Source organism: Lepisma saccharinum, chromosome 1, assembly GCF_977018435.1.
Source record: "Lepisma saccharinum chromosome 1, izLepSacc3.1, whole genome shotgun sequence".
Taxonomy (NCBI): Eukaryota; Metazoa; Arthropoda; class Insecta; order Zygentoma; family Lepismatidae; genus Lepisma; species Lepisma saccharinum.
This window is the reverse complement of record NC_139229.1, coordinates 7,954,234-7,969,159: the sequence shown is the minus strand read 5'-3', so window position 1 is coordinate 7,969,159 and position 14,926 is coordinate 7,954,234. Positions and strand designations below refer to the sequence as shown.

General features: G+C 37.9%; 1 protein-coding gene across 1 annotated transcript in view; it reads left to right on the top strand.

Moving 5' to 3' along the window:
* The window catches only part of LOC145992485 (uncharacterized), a 113,657-nt gene that overhangs the window by 14,062 nt on the left and 84,669 nt on the right, over positions 1 to 14,926 (top strand). The window contains exons 4-5 of the mRNA XM_083128867.1: positions 2,275 to 2,304; positions 5,407 to 5,552. Coding sequence (XP_082984993.1) covers positions 2,275 to 2,304; positions 5,407 to 5,552 — 176 coding nt within the window. The remainder of the gene's footprint in view (positions 1 to 2,274; positions 2,305 to 5,406; positions 5,553 to 14,926) is intronic.

The following is a 14,926-nucleotide window of genomic DNA, read 5'->3' as shown; positions in this document are numbered from 1 at the left end:
ATATCATTGATTGAATTTCAGTGAAAATATTAGAATGTTTCGTGGTGCCCCTGTAAGCCAGCCACGGCACCCCAGAGTGCCACAGCACACAATTTGGGAACCACTGTGCTAGGGGAAAAAATGGTAAGATATATGATTGTGAATAAGGTGGTGGATATATGATTCACAATTTGAAGAAGGATGCTACCTACACCACTTAGCAGGAGTTCAACCCAGGATGAGGATATATTATTATTTATCACAGACCTTTAAGCATACAATCAGAAATTTCTTGCATAAAATGTTAGTACTTCCATTAATGTTGAAGTGTAAAGTTAGGGTAAAGTCTTATGAGTTGATGCAATATAGAAGCGCTAATTTTTGAGTTATGGTGTACATTAGTCACATAGCTACGGCTATTTTTTACTATAAATTTGAGAAAATTCTTACATGAAAAGGTTTTATTTTCAGTTTTCAGTAATGATTATAATAATTATTACATCCATACTTAGGACACAAATGTTATGAAAAGGTATATGAAATTTCTAGCTTGCATATGTGTAATAAATGTTATGGAAAAAGTTAATAAATAGAACAGAGGGTATTGAAATATAAGAATTCCTAACACTAATAAAGTAGCAATGGTGTCCTCCATTTACAATTAAGATACATGAATGTGGCCTTATCTACTGTGTTCATTTTAGTTTATCATAAGTTTATCTGTACAGTTTTGTTGCTGAAGAAATAATAACTAATTGTTGACTGTAATTTTAATTGCTGGCAACTTTTATTAAGTCATTTTCAATACTTTGTTCACATGGAATCTGGATTTCAGTTTATTTTAAAACACTGGGGGAAGAAAATAACAACACTGCTGTGTTTCTGCCATAAATTTTGACAAAGCTGTAAAGTATTATGCCTAGTGTAATGATCTGATATTATTTTTATGTGCCTACATTCAAACAAAATTACGATCTCATTTAAAATTGCAAAAATGACATTGAACTTTAAAATAAACAATAGAATCCATTTACTCTGATAAACTTACTTTTCATTTTCCCGTGCAAATTTTCTTCATGATAGATTTCGTGAGGCGTGTACTGTCTTGCTGCAGGTGACATCTTTCCTTCATCTTCCACTTGTGCTCGTGGTGGCACTAGTTGACGTGGTCCTTTCTGTCATTCTGGTGTGGGTATAGTGCTTCCTTCTTTTCCCGCACATCAGGGTTTTGGCACTATAGGCGGCGGTTCTCAGTCTTGTCATCTGCTTCTTTGGAACGGCGTTTGTTTGTGCGCTGGCACGCTTTTTTGCAAACGCTTAAGGCCCGTGCTTAGTTTCTTGTCGTACGACGGAAGCAGGTTGGGTGGGTATGCATATTCCTGATAGCGGGAAGCCAGGTTTTATTGAGGGCCCCGGAAACTTCCCAATTTTGGTTTCGCGTGCATGATTATTTTGTCAGAGTCTATGTTATGGTTTTTGTCTATATGGTCGCAGGAAAGGCCTGGTCTTCTCCTGAGTCTGTGGTAAGCATCATGCTCCTTGAGTCTATCCTCAAGTCTGCATTTTGTCATGCCTACATTCTTGCTTCCACAAGTGCAGGTGATCATGTAGACACCACTTCTTGCATTAGGGTTGGTTTCAAACGATATTACATGCAACAAAAATTTGCACGGAAAAATGATTGGTAGCTTTTCAGAGTAAATTACCTATCTCCGCGCAACCACCAAACAGATATCTTTAGATACAATAGAAGCCATTTAGGCTCAACGGCATGAAGATAAAAAGCATTACATCCTTTAAGAATATGTAAATATAAAGTACACACAATGAAAAGGCATTTTGCCCAACTTATGAACTCTAGTTTATCCTTATAATGATGCAAAATATGTCAGAAGGATACTGACATGTTAGTATTGGTATCTGTTCAGCCGTAATACATGTAAAATACTAATTCCTTTCAACATTTCAGTTTTCTACTAGATCCAGAGATACCATTGCTGAAAATGTAGCAGTACTTTTTTTCGTTGAACATTTCTTTTCTTGCATTCTTGTGTCTTTTTTTTTCTATTTGCTATTTGAAGTATTTTTAGCAACAGCTTTTGTGACCACAGTGTAATGTAGAGTGAGTGATGCTCTGTACTGAATGAAAAGTCTAAGGTTGCGATATTCATGCTGTTTTATTTTTGTGTAATGTAGAGATTGTGGGCTTGTGAGCTGTCACTACTTCTGGTTCTGAGCTACAGCCATCTGTCCATGTTAGGGTTGGCTCTCTCTAATACTGTTTTGTTGTTGTAGTACAACGCAGCCAGCCCCTCATTTGGATGGGTAAGTACAGTTCTTACTCTTTGTATTTTTTTATGTGTAAGCTTGGTTCTAAGCAGTGTTTCCACATGAAAGTAAATTTCTCTGTTTTGCAGGGAAATTCAGAACAAATTTTAAGCGAAAAGGGATTAGATACGCCACAATTTCAGGCAAATGCTTAATACACCAGACTCAATTAGTACAGATTATATTCAGAACTTATTATTATTAGTAGCAGTACTGTGAGATTTCTTAGGTGAAGGGAGAAATTGTGCGAGAAAGGGAAATTGTGCCTCCCAGATTGTGGCAACACTGGTTCTAAGGCAGAGTTTCTCAACCGCTGGACTGCGACTCGGTACCAGGCCCTGGCGTCAATTATACTGGCCCCCAAGAGGTTCCCCTGAAGTTTGTGACTTGCAGCCCAAGCAGGTAACCACCTGAAAAGATAGCCTTTCGTTCACCAGCGATAAGAGGAAACCCTTTCTCTCCTGAGACGGTGAGAAATCAAAGCTGCTCTCATCTGTGCTGCCTCCAAATTTGCATTTTAACGGTTGAGTTTTTCTGGAGGTAGAGCAGGGTGGGTGAAGCAACTTGCAGCCTGATCTGGCAACCATTTGCAAAGGCCCTTTCGCTCAGGTTTTAGTTGAACTGTGATAACAGAAAATGCTTTTGCTACAGTGGCAGTAAGCGATCAAAAGATCTAACCGGAGGGACAAGTTGCTACCTGCCTCCAAATTTGGAGATTGATGGACAGGTCACACAGTCACTCAATTTAGTTAGAAAAGCTATTTTCATTTCGAAGTTTATTGAAGTGGAAATATTCCGATTAATAGGAATTTTTCATTGTCCGAAATGGAACATGCCAATGAAAATAGCACTTTCCAAATAAATTTAATGATATTGGCCAGAGGAAACTAAACAATTCCATTAGATCAAGTCTTTGTCAAATGATTTATTTATTAATATTAAGTCTCAAGGATACATATTAATTAATGTATAAAGTTAAGAAAATCAGAGAGCTAATTAAGAGTAAAATTATTGGGATCGGAGCATCGACTTTTAAAAAAACGAATTTGCCGAGCTGCAGGCTCACGTAGGTTGAGAATCACTGTTCTGAAGCACGTTTAATGTGAAGATCTGATGGTTTTCACAACAATGTTACAAAGGAATGGGGCAGAAATAAACACTAGCACTATGATGGTTGTCCCCATCCATCCAATTTTACTTCTGTTCATCTTAGGAACTATTTAAGCTATAAAAATATTGTTTGCTTGGTAGAAGAATACAAACAAATACGTAACGTAATGAATAGGGCTAGGATTTTCATGCAAATGCATCTTTCTTGTAGTAAGGCAGAAACATTGCATAAGTAGATAGGAACGTGTTTTACACGTATGCGAATTAATTGGGATGCCTTTGTTAGTGCATTTTTGATCCTTTTTGGAGTAAAAGTCATTTTTTACAAATAAATTTCAAAGAAATTCTGTTCAGTATTGTTGACACAAGCTGTTATGTAACAGTTCAGCTCAAAGAATGTGATTTGCCCCTCTATCAGTAAATACATTGTTGCTAGACGGATTATTGTTAAAAAACAAGGGGTACATAGTTTTGTGCTCTGTATCGGACATTTTGTCAGGGAAGCAATTTGCACTCTATGGAATTGAAAGGGACTTAACAGCAAGTGATAGTGTTCATTTCAAGCACGCTCCTCTTGTGTCGGTGGAAATCGAGATAAGTTTTACCATGTACAAGGCTCTCTTGTCCGAAAACCGACAATCATTCACTTTTGAAAATTTGCATATGATTTTCATTGTGTACTGCAACTCATTACTTAGAGTGTAAAAGATGACAAAAAGTGAACTTTCTTACTTGTACTACCATGCGCAATGAACATTTGATAGATACTCTAACATTAATTTGTAATTTGAATTTCTCTTGGTAGCTTATAAGTTTATTCTACAAATCCTTCAGAATTTTTAGGTCATTTTTCTAAGTTCATAGGGCATTTTCTTGCATGCATTAGGTCATAAATGCATTTTTTAAAGGTCATTATTTTGGCAATTTTGAGGTCATCAAAATCCTAGCCCTAGTAATGAAACATGCATTTACTAAATCCATCTTTTAGGGTGAGTTCAAAAATATTGGACACAAAAAATAAATTTCAGGGTATCTTCCAGTCAGAAAGGTAAAGAAATTATGCTTTTGTGTACTGGGATTTGATAAAATTGAATATTTGGAAATCTAAAATTGTATTTAGCTGTGGTTAACGTTTGTTCACTTTTTTTCTTAAGAATTACATTCTTGTATGCATGAAGTTTTGTAAAAATATTAAATAATGGGGCCATTCCCAATCCAGGATGAAGTCTGAAGCCTCAATTTTTATGTGCATTAATAATTAAAGCAAGCCTAAATCTCTTGTTAAAGTACAACTTCAGTTTTCCCTTGTAAGGGTTTTTCATTGAATCAAATATCTATTTTCAGGAAGGGGGAGGGTTTAAATAAATGTTAAGAAAAGGGAAAGAAATAAGAAAATGTCAAGAATTTTGGATTTGCTATTTTGGTAGACACCCTGAAATTTTCTTCACAGCTGTCACTTTCACAATATGTACTCCATTATACCTAAGTGATGAGAATTGTACTGATATATAATTTAAAAAATAAAACATTGATCAATTACAGTAAATTTGAATAGTTAAAAATGTAACTAGCTAGTTAAGCAAAAGATTTGTCTTTGGATGTTCCTGGAGTTGAAGTTTTAATTTCATGATGACAGCTTATACTGTATATATATGCACATTACTAGACAAGTTTTTTAATCTTAAGCATGCTGATAATGTGAGGTGTGAAATATATTAGTATTGAGGAAACCATCATGCTTAAGATAGTTATCCAATAATACACACAATAAATGTACAGTAATTTTCACTATTGTTGCAATGAACTACAGATTACAAATTAATTTAGTGTTCTTTATATATCACAAAACTGTGTCAATAAGCACCTCTGTCACCTAGTTTCTTAGTAATTGATCCTAAGAAATTTAGTATTTTTTTTTAGTGTATTTTAATTTTGAAACTGAAAACTGCCAAACTCAAAACATGTGTGTTGTGTGATTATGTTTTGCAGAGTCCACGTAGTGTTTGGTCAGGTGCTGTCTGGGCAGGATGTTGTCACGCAAGTCGAAAATCTTCCAGTGGACCGGATGTGCCGACCCTTGCAAGATGCAAAAGTGGTGAACTGCGGAGAGTTAGTTCTTAAGGTCAAACCAAAAGGTAAGTTTTCTTATTTTTATTTGTTACAAAGAAGGTCTTATCATCACGCATCAAGTCAAGCACTTACATGCAACATGTTATTTTTTTTTTATTTTCTTATAATAATACATTTTGACTGAATGTGTGTGGAATTGGATAATTTCTGTGATGCTGCATGCTAATTATTGTGGGATCTTTTTTCTGCAGTTTTTGTACATTAATATTAAAGAAATATAGGCTTTTATGTCATAGGTGTTGAATATGAATGTGAATTGTGATCCTCGGTCCGTGAGAGGATTTTTCAGTCCATGAAATTTGTTATTTCATAGATGTGGAATAATAATTCAGAAATATTGACATACTTCATGACTTTTGGTAATGATGGTGAGTGTACTGCTACTACTATATAATGTTACCAGCTGTACAAGCGAGCTGGAGCAAATGCCTGATATTGACCAGGAGCACAAGTTTGACCAGTGTGGGTGCTACATGTGTCTAGAGTTAGAGGCAGTATCCGAGGAACTGATTCTAGTGCAGGGCCTTTAGAAGTCATTGGGCCTACATCAGGGTCCAGTGTCTGGACCAGAAGAACCGTATTCGTTTAAGTGTTTACCCTTTCCCCATACCAGTTGCTTGGAGAGAGCTGAAATCCAGTGTGTACTAAGATAACACCCTCCATTGAGGTCCCCGAAGAACTGGTCCTGTCAGAGAAATAACCTAAGTAATTAATGATAATTTCATTAGCAATCAAGATCGATGTCTAATGCCTAGAGCCACATATTTATGTGGTACTAAAACTAAAGTCCAAAAAATTTATTTCAAATCTATACTTATTACACAAAATATTTTTTTTCCTCTTCTAATAGCATATTATTAGAGGCACATATTTTTGGTAAATAAAAAAGCAAAATTTCAGTACAAAAACAGAGTCGATTTCGGGTTCAAAAGTGGTAAATAAAATAAAATTTCGGTGTTATAGCGGTGAATAATCGCATCAAAAGTGCTATATAAAATGACATTTTGGTTTTAAAATTGTGAATATAATCCTAAATTTGATTTAAAAACTGCACTTATTACACAAAATAAACTTATCCCTTCTAATAGCACATTTATGTAGTTACCAGAGTGTTAAGTCTATTCCTGTGTAAAGGGGTCCATTTTTGCTTCTCAAATATTTACAGCAGAATTAATCAATTTTCCGTGAATTGCATAACTCACAGGATACTTCAGACTTCGGAAAGTATTGCGTCGGTATATAAACAGTAAATTTCGTGTTTGAGTCAATTTCGCATTTTGCAGTTCATTTCGCATTATTTCGTGACAAAACAGGATAGAAAAATGCACCTCAGACCTTTCAGAAACATGAAAAATGAACATTACAGCATGTTATTTCATATAATAAATAAGCATATCTTCCCGCACCATTGTCCTGCAGTCTAAGGCATCATGCTTTGAGCTCCAGCTACGAGATGCGTCCAAGTTCGAGTCTCCTGGGGGAAGCGTATCAACTTTTCTCCTGAGATTTCGGCCTGTGTATGGGACCGGTGGCCAGCCACCATCGTGAGGAAATTGGGGAGATACGAATGAGTAGCTTAACCCAGTCACGGAAACCTACAGCAATGACTGGGGGTTCGTCGTGTTGACCACACGTGACCCCGTAACTGACTGGTTGAATGATCTCCCACCTTGACAGGTGTGAATGAGGCCGGCAGTGGGTAGGTAGTCCCTGGCCCTCACTGGCTGTTGCACCACGGGTTATTAATATAAGCATATCAGTGCATCCATAAAACTACCAGTAATTTTACAGATCTGATATTTTTACAAATGGCATGTACGTAATTGGGTGCATAGTCCAGTCATTTTGGTATTGTTCTTGTCATTCCACGCAAAATCACCCAGAACAGATTGCTTCACTCATGGATTAGATTTTTTTTTTTTTTTTTTTTTACTGATAGATACCTGGTTCAATATGACAAATATGTAATATTAGACTTTTCCAACAAATATGTTGAAAGTTACAAATTTTTGAAAATTTTCAGAAATTAGCTGGATGAACGAACGCTCCACACGACACAAAATATGCCATATCTCGTAAACTATGTGGAATATTTTGATGGTTTAGGTATTGTTGTTAGGTAGAAGGACAGTCCTAACAGAAAATACCAGTGTTACCATTCTTACATGCTCAAAAAGTAGTGGCTTTTACCAACAAGAGAGCATGTCAGTGAAGTCACCACTCTTGCAAATATGCAGCAACATATACATGAAACATGTTGAACAGGCAGCTTGCTCAAAGTTGCAGAAAGCAAAAATTGTTCAGACATGTAGGTGATACATGTGTAATATGTCCACATGGAGATCATACGCTACCAGCCTTTCTTCGGCTTATTTATAACATCCTTCAACCTGGGTTACCATGAAAATAGACTGTAAGAGTAACTTGTATTCCAGGATGTGTTAGTAGATACATCAAGACATAAATATCATCTGCATACTGGAAGTCTTGACACACTGGCTGGTTCTTGCATTACAAATCAAGTCATACCAAAAAAAAAAAAGTAAAGTGCTCCCCTTTGCTTAGCACCACGCCATGAAGGCGTATAGGAGGTGTGGGGGTAACGCCCCACACTTTCTTGATCCGGTCGTGAGTGGGGGTGATGTGATCAGCATCACACCCCTGACAGCCTTTACCCCCCAGGTACCCATGTCATTCGATGCTGGTGGGCGACGGGGCTGCTTCCAGTGTTAGAAAAGTTCCCGGATTTGAACCGGCTGGGGATCGAACCCGGGACCTTTAGCATGGTAGTCAGACGTGGTACTGACTGAGCCACCGCGCCCATACAAATACAAAGAACGTATTCTGTCTACAATACAGAAAGGCAGTCGTAACCAAGGAAACAAAAAACAAGGATCAAAGACTAACCCAAACGGTACAGTACTTGTACTGTACATCTGAGGGTTAACAGAAAAGGTCAGCAGAATTAGTTCAGAATTTCAACTTAGGACAACAATCAGCAGTAAAAGAATGCCAAGAATGCATGTTACGTCATTTGATGCAGTGTAGGTGTTGCTGTTTTCTTTGACCTCCAAAAAGCTATGACACGACGTGGCTATTTACTATCCTCAAGCAGCTCCATTCTTGGCATAGTTAGTTCAGTACTTCCTATCAGATCGATATTTCTGCGTACGTGTTGGGAACTCCTTTTCCGACCTTCATCTACATGAGAATGGTGTCCTACAGGGCAGCATACTTAGTGTGACTCTGTTTGCCATAGCAGTGAACAGTGTTATGGCAAACATTCTTGCCTCTGTACATGGTCTCCTCTATGTACCTCACGATCTTTTGTCGCTCACGGAATCTTGCGTCAGCTTCTCATCTACTCCAACTGACGATAAACCGTTTGGTTGAGTGGTCCTCCCAAACTGGTTTCAACTTTTCATCCGAGAAATCCGTTTGTGTTCATTTTTGCCGTTAGCGTACCTGCCATCTCGACCCAGACCTATACATGGGTAGATTGCCTCTTTGTTTCGTGAATGGTCCGATTTCCTTGGCCTCATCTTCGATTCGAAATTGATCTGGCAACCTTCCCTTTGCCAGCTAAAATTCTCCTGTCTAAGGGTTCTCAACCTTCTACGTGTTTTAAGTCATTTTGGGGTGCTGACCGAACGGTACTGTTCCACCTGTACCATTCACTTATTAGGTCGAAGCTCGATTACGGATGTGTTGTCTATTCGTCCACCCGACCATCTCGGCTTTGAATTCTCGACATTGTTCATCATGCTGGTATTTGTTTGTGTTCCAGTGCATTTCCTACCAGTCCAGTCGCCAGTCTGTATGTTGAGGCGTGTTGATTGTAATCTGTCTGGTGCCTCTCCACTGTTACCGCCTGTCCCAACTTGGGAGTTTCCTGCACCAGTAACTAAATTGTCCCTTACTGCTCTCCCAAGGCAGAAACACCAATGGTCAAGCACTAGTTCTGCTCTCAGTACCCCAATTTTAATGTGTTTTACACAATGGGTCCAAATCTGCGGAATCAGTTGGATGTACAGAATGTGTTTTGTTCTTGCCTTTTTGACACGTGGCAGGCCGAGTGGGATGCGGAAACGGGGAACAAGCTTCACACTATTAAGTCCACCACATTGCATAGCGTTCCTCGTTCCATCCCTACCATCGAGAATAAGTTATTCTAACCTGGATGCATATTGGACACAACCGTCTTATGTATGGTTACTTGCTGCAAGGGCTGGACCTTCCGGTGTGTCATGTTTGTAACGTTGCTTTAAGTGTCCGGCATATTCTTTTCGAATGTACCGAATTTGCTATCCTCAAACAGACTTTTCATCTTCCCAGCCAAATGTTTTTAGATTTTTGCGAAGTGCTGGTTTCTTCCACCGTCTGGGAAGCTTTTAATAAATTCTGACCTTGTTTCGTGCAGGTCTTTTTACAATCTTGCACTTTTAATTTTTTGCCAAGGTGGTTTTTACACCCCTTATTTTAATGTCTTCAGTCAGAATTTTAGATAAGGGGTTATTTTCCCGTATACATAGAAGGGTGCAAAATGACGTTAAGTGCCTACTCACCCAATATTTTAAATTCAAACAATCAATCCAAAAGGATTTCCAACAATTATTGATGGATATACAGTTTATTCTTCTCCTTGAAACCCCAGAAGAGATGCCATTGTCTGCAAAGACGTTTGTGTGGAGGCACTGCAAATATCTGAATGTGGCATGAGTATGAGTTGTGCAATGGCCTATGTAGTGTTTTGGCAGCATCATATCAAGCATGTTGCCTTACAGACCAGCATGACGTGGAACCCATGCAAAAATATTGCTACCGTGGTTCCGGCATAATTGGTCACGATTCAGCAAGAAGGCACGAACTAAAGGATGAATATCATTTCTACACTCCAGGGTCACCACTCTTAAGAATCAGTAAAAATGAAAGCAGTAGTCTTTGACAAAGTGGTAATACAGTACAAACATTGCAACTTGCAGGCGGAATATAGTGTACGAATGATCCTTAGCAACAAAGGCACTGCAAACAGCATAAACCAATTTGGATCCATGTGTATAAAACTGCTTTCACTGGAATTGCAAGTACAGTAACCTCCCGAGTTATGTTAGTAATGCATTCCGTAAACCTTTGCGTAACTTGAATTTTATGTAAGTCGAATTTGTAAATTGCTTAAGTATAACTTCGTAAGAAATTGCAATATTTATTATTATTATATGTAAGTATATATATATCTGTATATTATTTGCACAGTATTATTTTATAAATGAAACATCATGCAGCAGTATTTACTTGGATATAAACTATAAAAGTATGAAAAGTATATAAAAGAATATAAAAACAAACTGAAACCACACTTTTCAAAGAAATGTCTTGTGACAGCTACGAACAGTTATTATGTAACTGCAAATTTACGTAAGTCACATGGTTACTGTATGTTGATTAAAAATGCTGTTGATAATCCATATTTATTAGCATAATATCAGGGATCATGGGTTCTAATCCTGCCATAGGCACGGGCATTATTTGCAAGTGTCCCTTCATCATTTCATCGCTCATCCTCATTGTTTGTAATTAGCCAAAAGTTGCATAAAAAGTAATGCTAAATAACAAGAAGACAGAAAGAAAAAAAGATAATCCATGCCTGAAGTATCAGCCTCACTTAAGGTACACAGGCTAAACGTCCACCTTTAGAGAAAGAAGAATCCAATGTGGAGGAACACAGACAAGCACATAGATCAGGAACTCGTACACTAGATTTTAAACAACGCTCCCACTAGGCAACATAAAAATGCCCATCCTTCCCAGGCAAACTACACCCCCTATATGCCTTCATGGCATGGTGCAAAGAACAGGGTCCACTTTACTTTTTCCTTTACTTCCCAGGCTAATTTTCTGTGGATTTTGTCTTGGATAAGGATTAATAAATAATTAGTGGTTGATGAAATTAATGTATCCACAACTGGAAGATGAGATGGCCTACAGAATTGAAAGAAAGGGCCAAGGAAGTGGAAGGGAATATCTTTAAGTCTCCATTTCCAGCAATTGCCTGGAAAGACTGAAGATAACCATGTCAAGACTTCATCACAGTGGGTTGATGGATAAACAAGAAATTCTCATTTTTTGACAAAAGTTTTATGCAATCCAGAATGTGTGTATGGTTTGAACTAAGCGACCACATTCTTCCTATTGCTGGTCATCTAAAATGCATTTGCAAGTTTCCAAAACACGAAGAAAATGCATGAATTTCATTGTAGTAGCACAGTTTGTGACCTAAACTTGTCGATAGAAGAACCTAAATCACAAAAGGATTATAAAAACTGAAATCAGAAAGCTGTTTTGAAAACCCAAACCAAAAAACTGCTTTTATGAAATGTTGCTTTTTGAAAAAGAATATTTTTGTTTCTTAAAAAATCTAACTGTTTAGACACCTTTCTTTATCATAGCACTAGCTCTAATTTCCCCGAAAATTAAAATTACTGCTGTGTTGAAACACACACTAAACAATATACTAGAATTATTTTTTTGCAACCTTTGATAGGACATGATATCAAAACCACAGTGAATTGCAAAATGGATTTATAGGCAAAAGTTGCGTACACGTGTAATCTACTTTTCAACGTGATCACCAAAAAGAGTCAAACATTTATTGTACCAATGCACCAACTTTCCAATACCCTCTGCAAGAAAAGGTGCCACCTGTCTGTTGAGCCAGGTCTGCATGGTGTCCCAAAGCTTCTCATTGGTGTGGAAGTGCAGTCCTCCCAAACACTTCTTCATCGAAGGGAAAAGGTGTGGACTTTAGAGAGGTTGATCAAACACTTCCAGTGGAACCGTTGAAGGTCTTGGGTTGACGCAGGAACATGCGGTCGGGCATTATAATGAAGCAAGATAATGCCTGAAGATAGCATGCCTCTCCATTTGTTCTGAATTGCTCTGCGTAGTCTGTGCAATGTCTCACAGTATGCAGCCAAATTGATTGTGCCCCTCTGCCTGTAGAAATCGTATCACACTACGCACTTGGCGGAGAGTCGATTGTAGCAGACATCTCTACGGGCCCATCGCTCAGCTTCAACTGAAGTGTTGGCCGTGGTAGTGGTGTGGGGGATGCCAATCACGCTGTGTGATGCCCTGCTTCCTACTCCTTCACGGGCCACCTAGCGGCGCCATCAGAGGTTTAAAAAAAAGCCCTCTAGTTTTGAACCCTGTAATATTTTTTTCAAAACCACATGGCTCACTGATGTTGCTGTTCTTCCACACTGGAAAGAAAAAAAACAAAAAAAACAATGTATGTGCCCAAATGTTATGTCCTATGTGTGGACCTACATATCCTAGTTAGTCCTACTGCCACATGTAGAAATTGAGGGACAAGTATGGCAAAACATCGAATAGGATGTGATTTTACCATGTACTATTGCAGGAGTTCCATCCCTGCAATGATAAAGAAACTTGGGTTATGTGATTTACTCCCAAGGGTAAGCAATAGTTGATGAGACCATACCTATGTATCACTAAATGCAGTTCAGTTATAGAATTATTCTTGTTCTTTTAGTTAAGGGGGGAGGGGGGCAAATTGTATCTGAATGAAGTGAGAATTGCTATGTCGCTAATGGGAAAGTTGTCCTTTGTCTCCTGCTATAGCCAGTAATGTGAGGGATCTTCCTTAGTCTACAAATTAGTGTTGACAGATAGACATATCAAATTGATTATTATTAATCTGGAAAATAATCTTACTTTAATATTACATGAATTACGGAAAGCAGTTTTGATGATAGATTTGCAGTAAAAATAGATAACATTGCATATTGTGTCTATTTTGTGTGCCAGTTTTACCATTTCTCCATATTTTGTAAGATTGCAGTAGAATTGCTTTTGTGATTACTTTTCATGTTTATTTTTATGAAATTGCTTTTGTTTGTTTGTATGCATATATTTGTTAATTTTAGAGCATATAACTCCTTATTGTAAGCATAAAAAATAATTATCATGTCTGCAGATATGTTAGCAATCTTTAGTTTGTCCCACAACTTGCAGACATTGTTAATGTAACCACAGTGAGAAAAAATTCTGGGAGAGTAATTTCCGTGAATGTTGAACATGCAGTGTAACAACAATTACAGTAAAGCAATGAACTACATATTCCACTATATTCTTCTAAGTTTGAATGAGGAACAAACCAAAATACACCACAAGTTAGAAAGTATGGAAATATTCACTAGAGTAGATATTTCCACTGCCAAATCTTTGGCCTCCAAGGACCAGAGGGCGTGTCAAATCATAAAATGTAGGTTTTTATTAGAAAACATCCTGGAAATTTATAAATCCTGACACGAATCTCGCTGAAAATGTTAAATTTTATTATTTTTTTAATGAACCTTAACAAATGGCCTTTGAAGTGTTTTCTTTACCCAGTAAAGCCATCCTTCATCTTGACTGGAGTTGAGGTGATGTGATCAATGCCATGCATCACATGCTGTACGAGTGATTGTTGAATGTGTCATTTAAAAACTCTCACACTGTGAGAGTCCATTGTGTTGAAAGAGATGGGTGTCCAGTACCGCATCGTGCATCAAATGCAGGAGTACTAACTCCTGAAGCACATGTGTAATTGGTAAGAACTCCTCCACTTTGTCACGGGTTACTCCACACCATACATTGATTTAGATGTTATTTGTTCCAGTTTGTCGGAGACGTGTATATTCTCAGTTCCCCAAAAGATGATGTTACATGTGTTGACTTGGCCATTTACATGAAATGTGGCTTCGTCAGTGAACATCTACATATGTAACAACTGACTGCCTGCTGCCTCCTGCTCTAACATCATGTTTGCAAAGTTGAGACAGACCTTGTAATTATACTGTGTCAAGGAGTGCAGTCAGTGTATGTGATAGTACTCTGACATGTAGTGTATGGAACATTTTGCTCAACTTGTAAGCAGTGCAGTGACTTCCGTGGACTCTCGTGGCTTGCTGAACGTGTTCTTCCCTGTTCCTGGGACACTCTTCCACCTGTGTGAGGCATAGACTGACCACATGCCAGAAATATGTTGTATAATTTCACAATATCCGCATGTGAAGTGTCACTGTGCTTGTACTGTTGTCGAAAACTCTTTCACTCGAAAATTTTGCATATGCTCGGTGTTCTGTGTCAGCAAGAAGACACTAAGAATTATACTGTCAATCACCAAACCAGAAAAACCCATACAATCTAGCAAAAACTGCACATACTATGTGAATGCAGGCGAGCTTACATAGGAGAATCAGGATGCCCTCTAGAGATGAGGATACATAGATGATCACAAGCAACATGCATGGAATGAATCATATCCAAAGGCTGTTGCAGAGAAGGTGAGACTTATTCCTGTATAGGAAAACAGTGA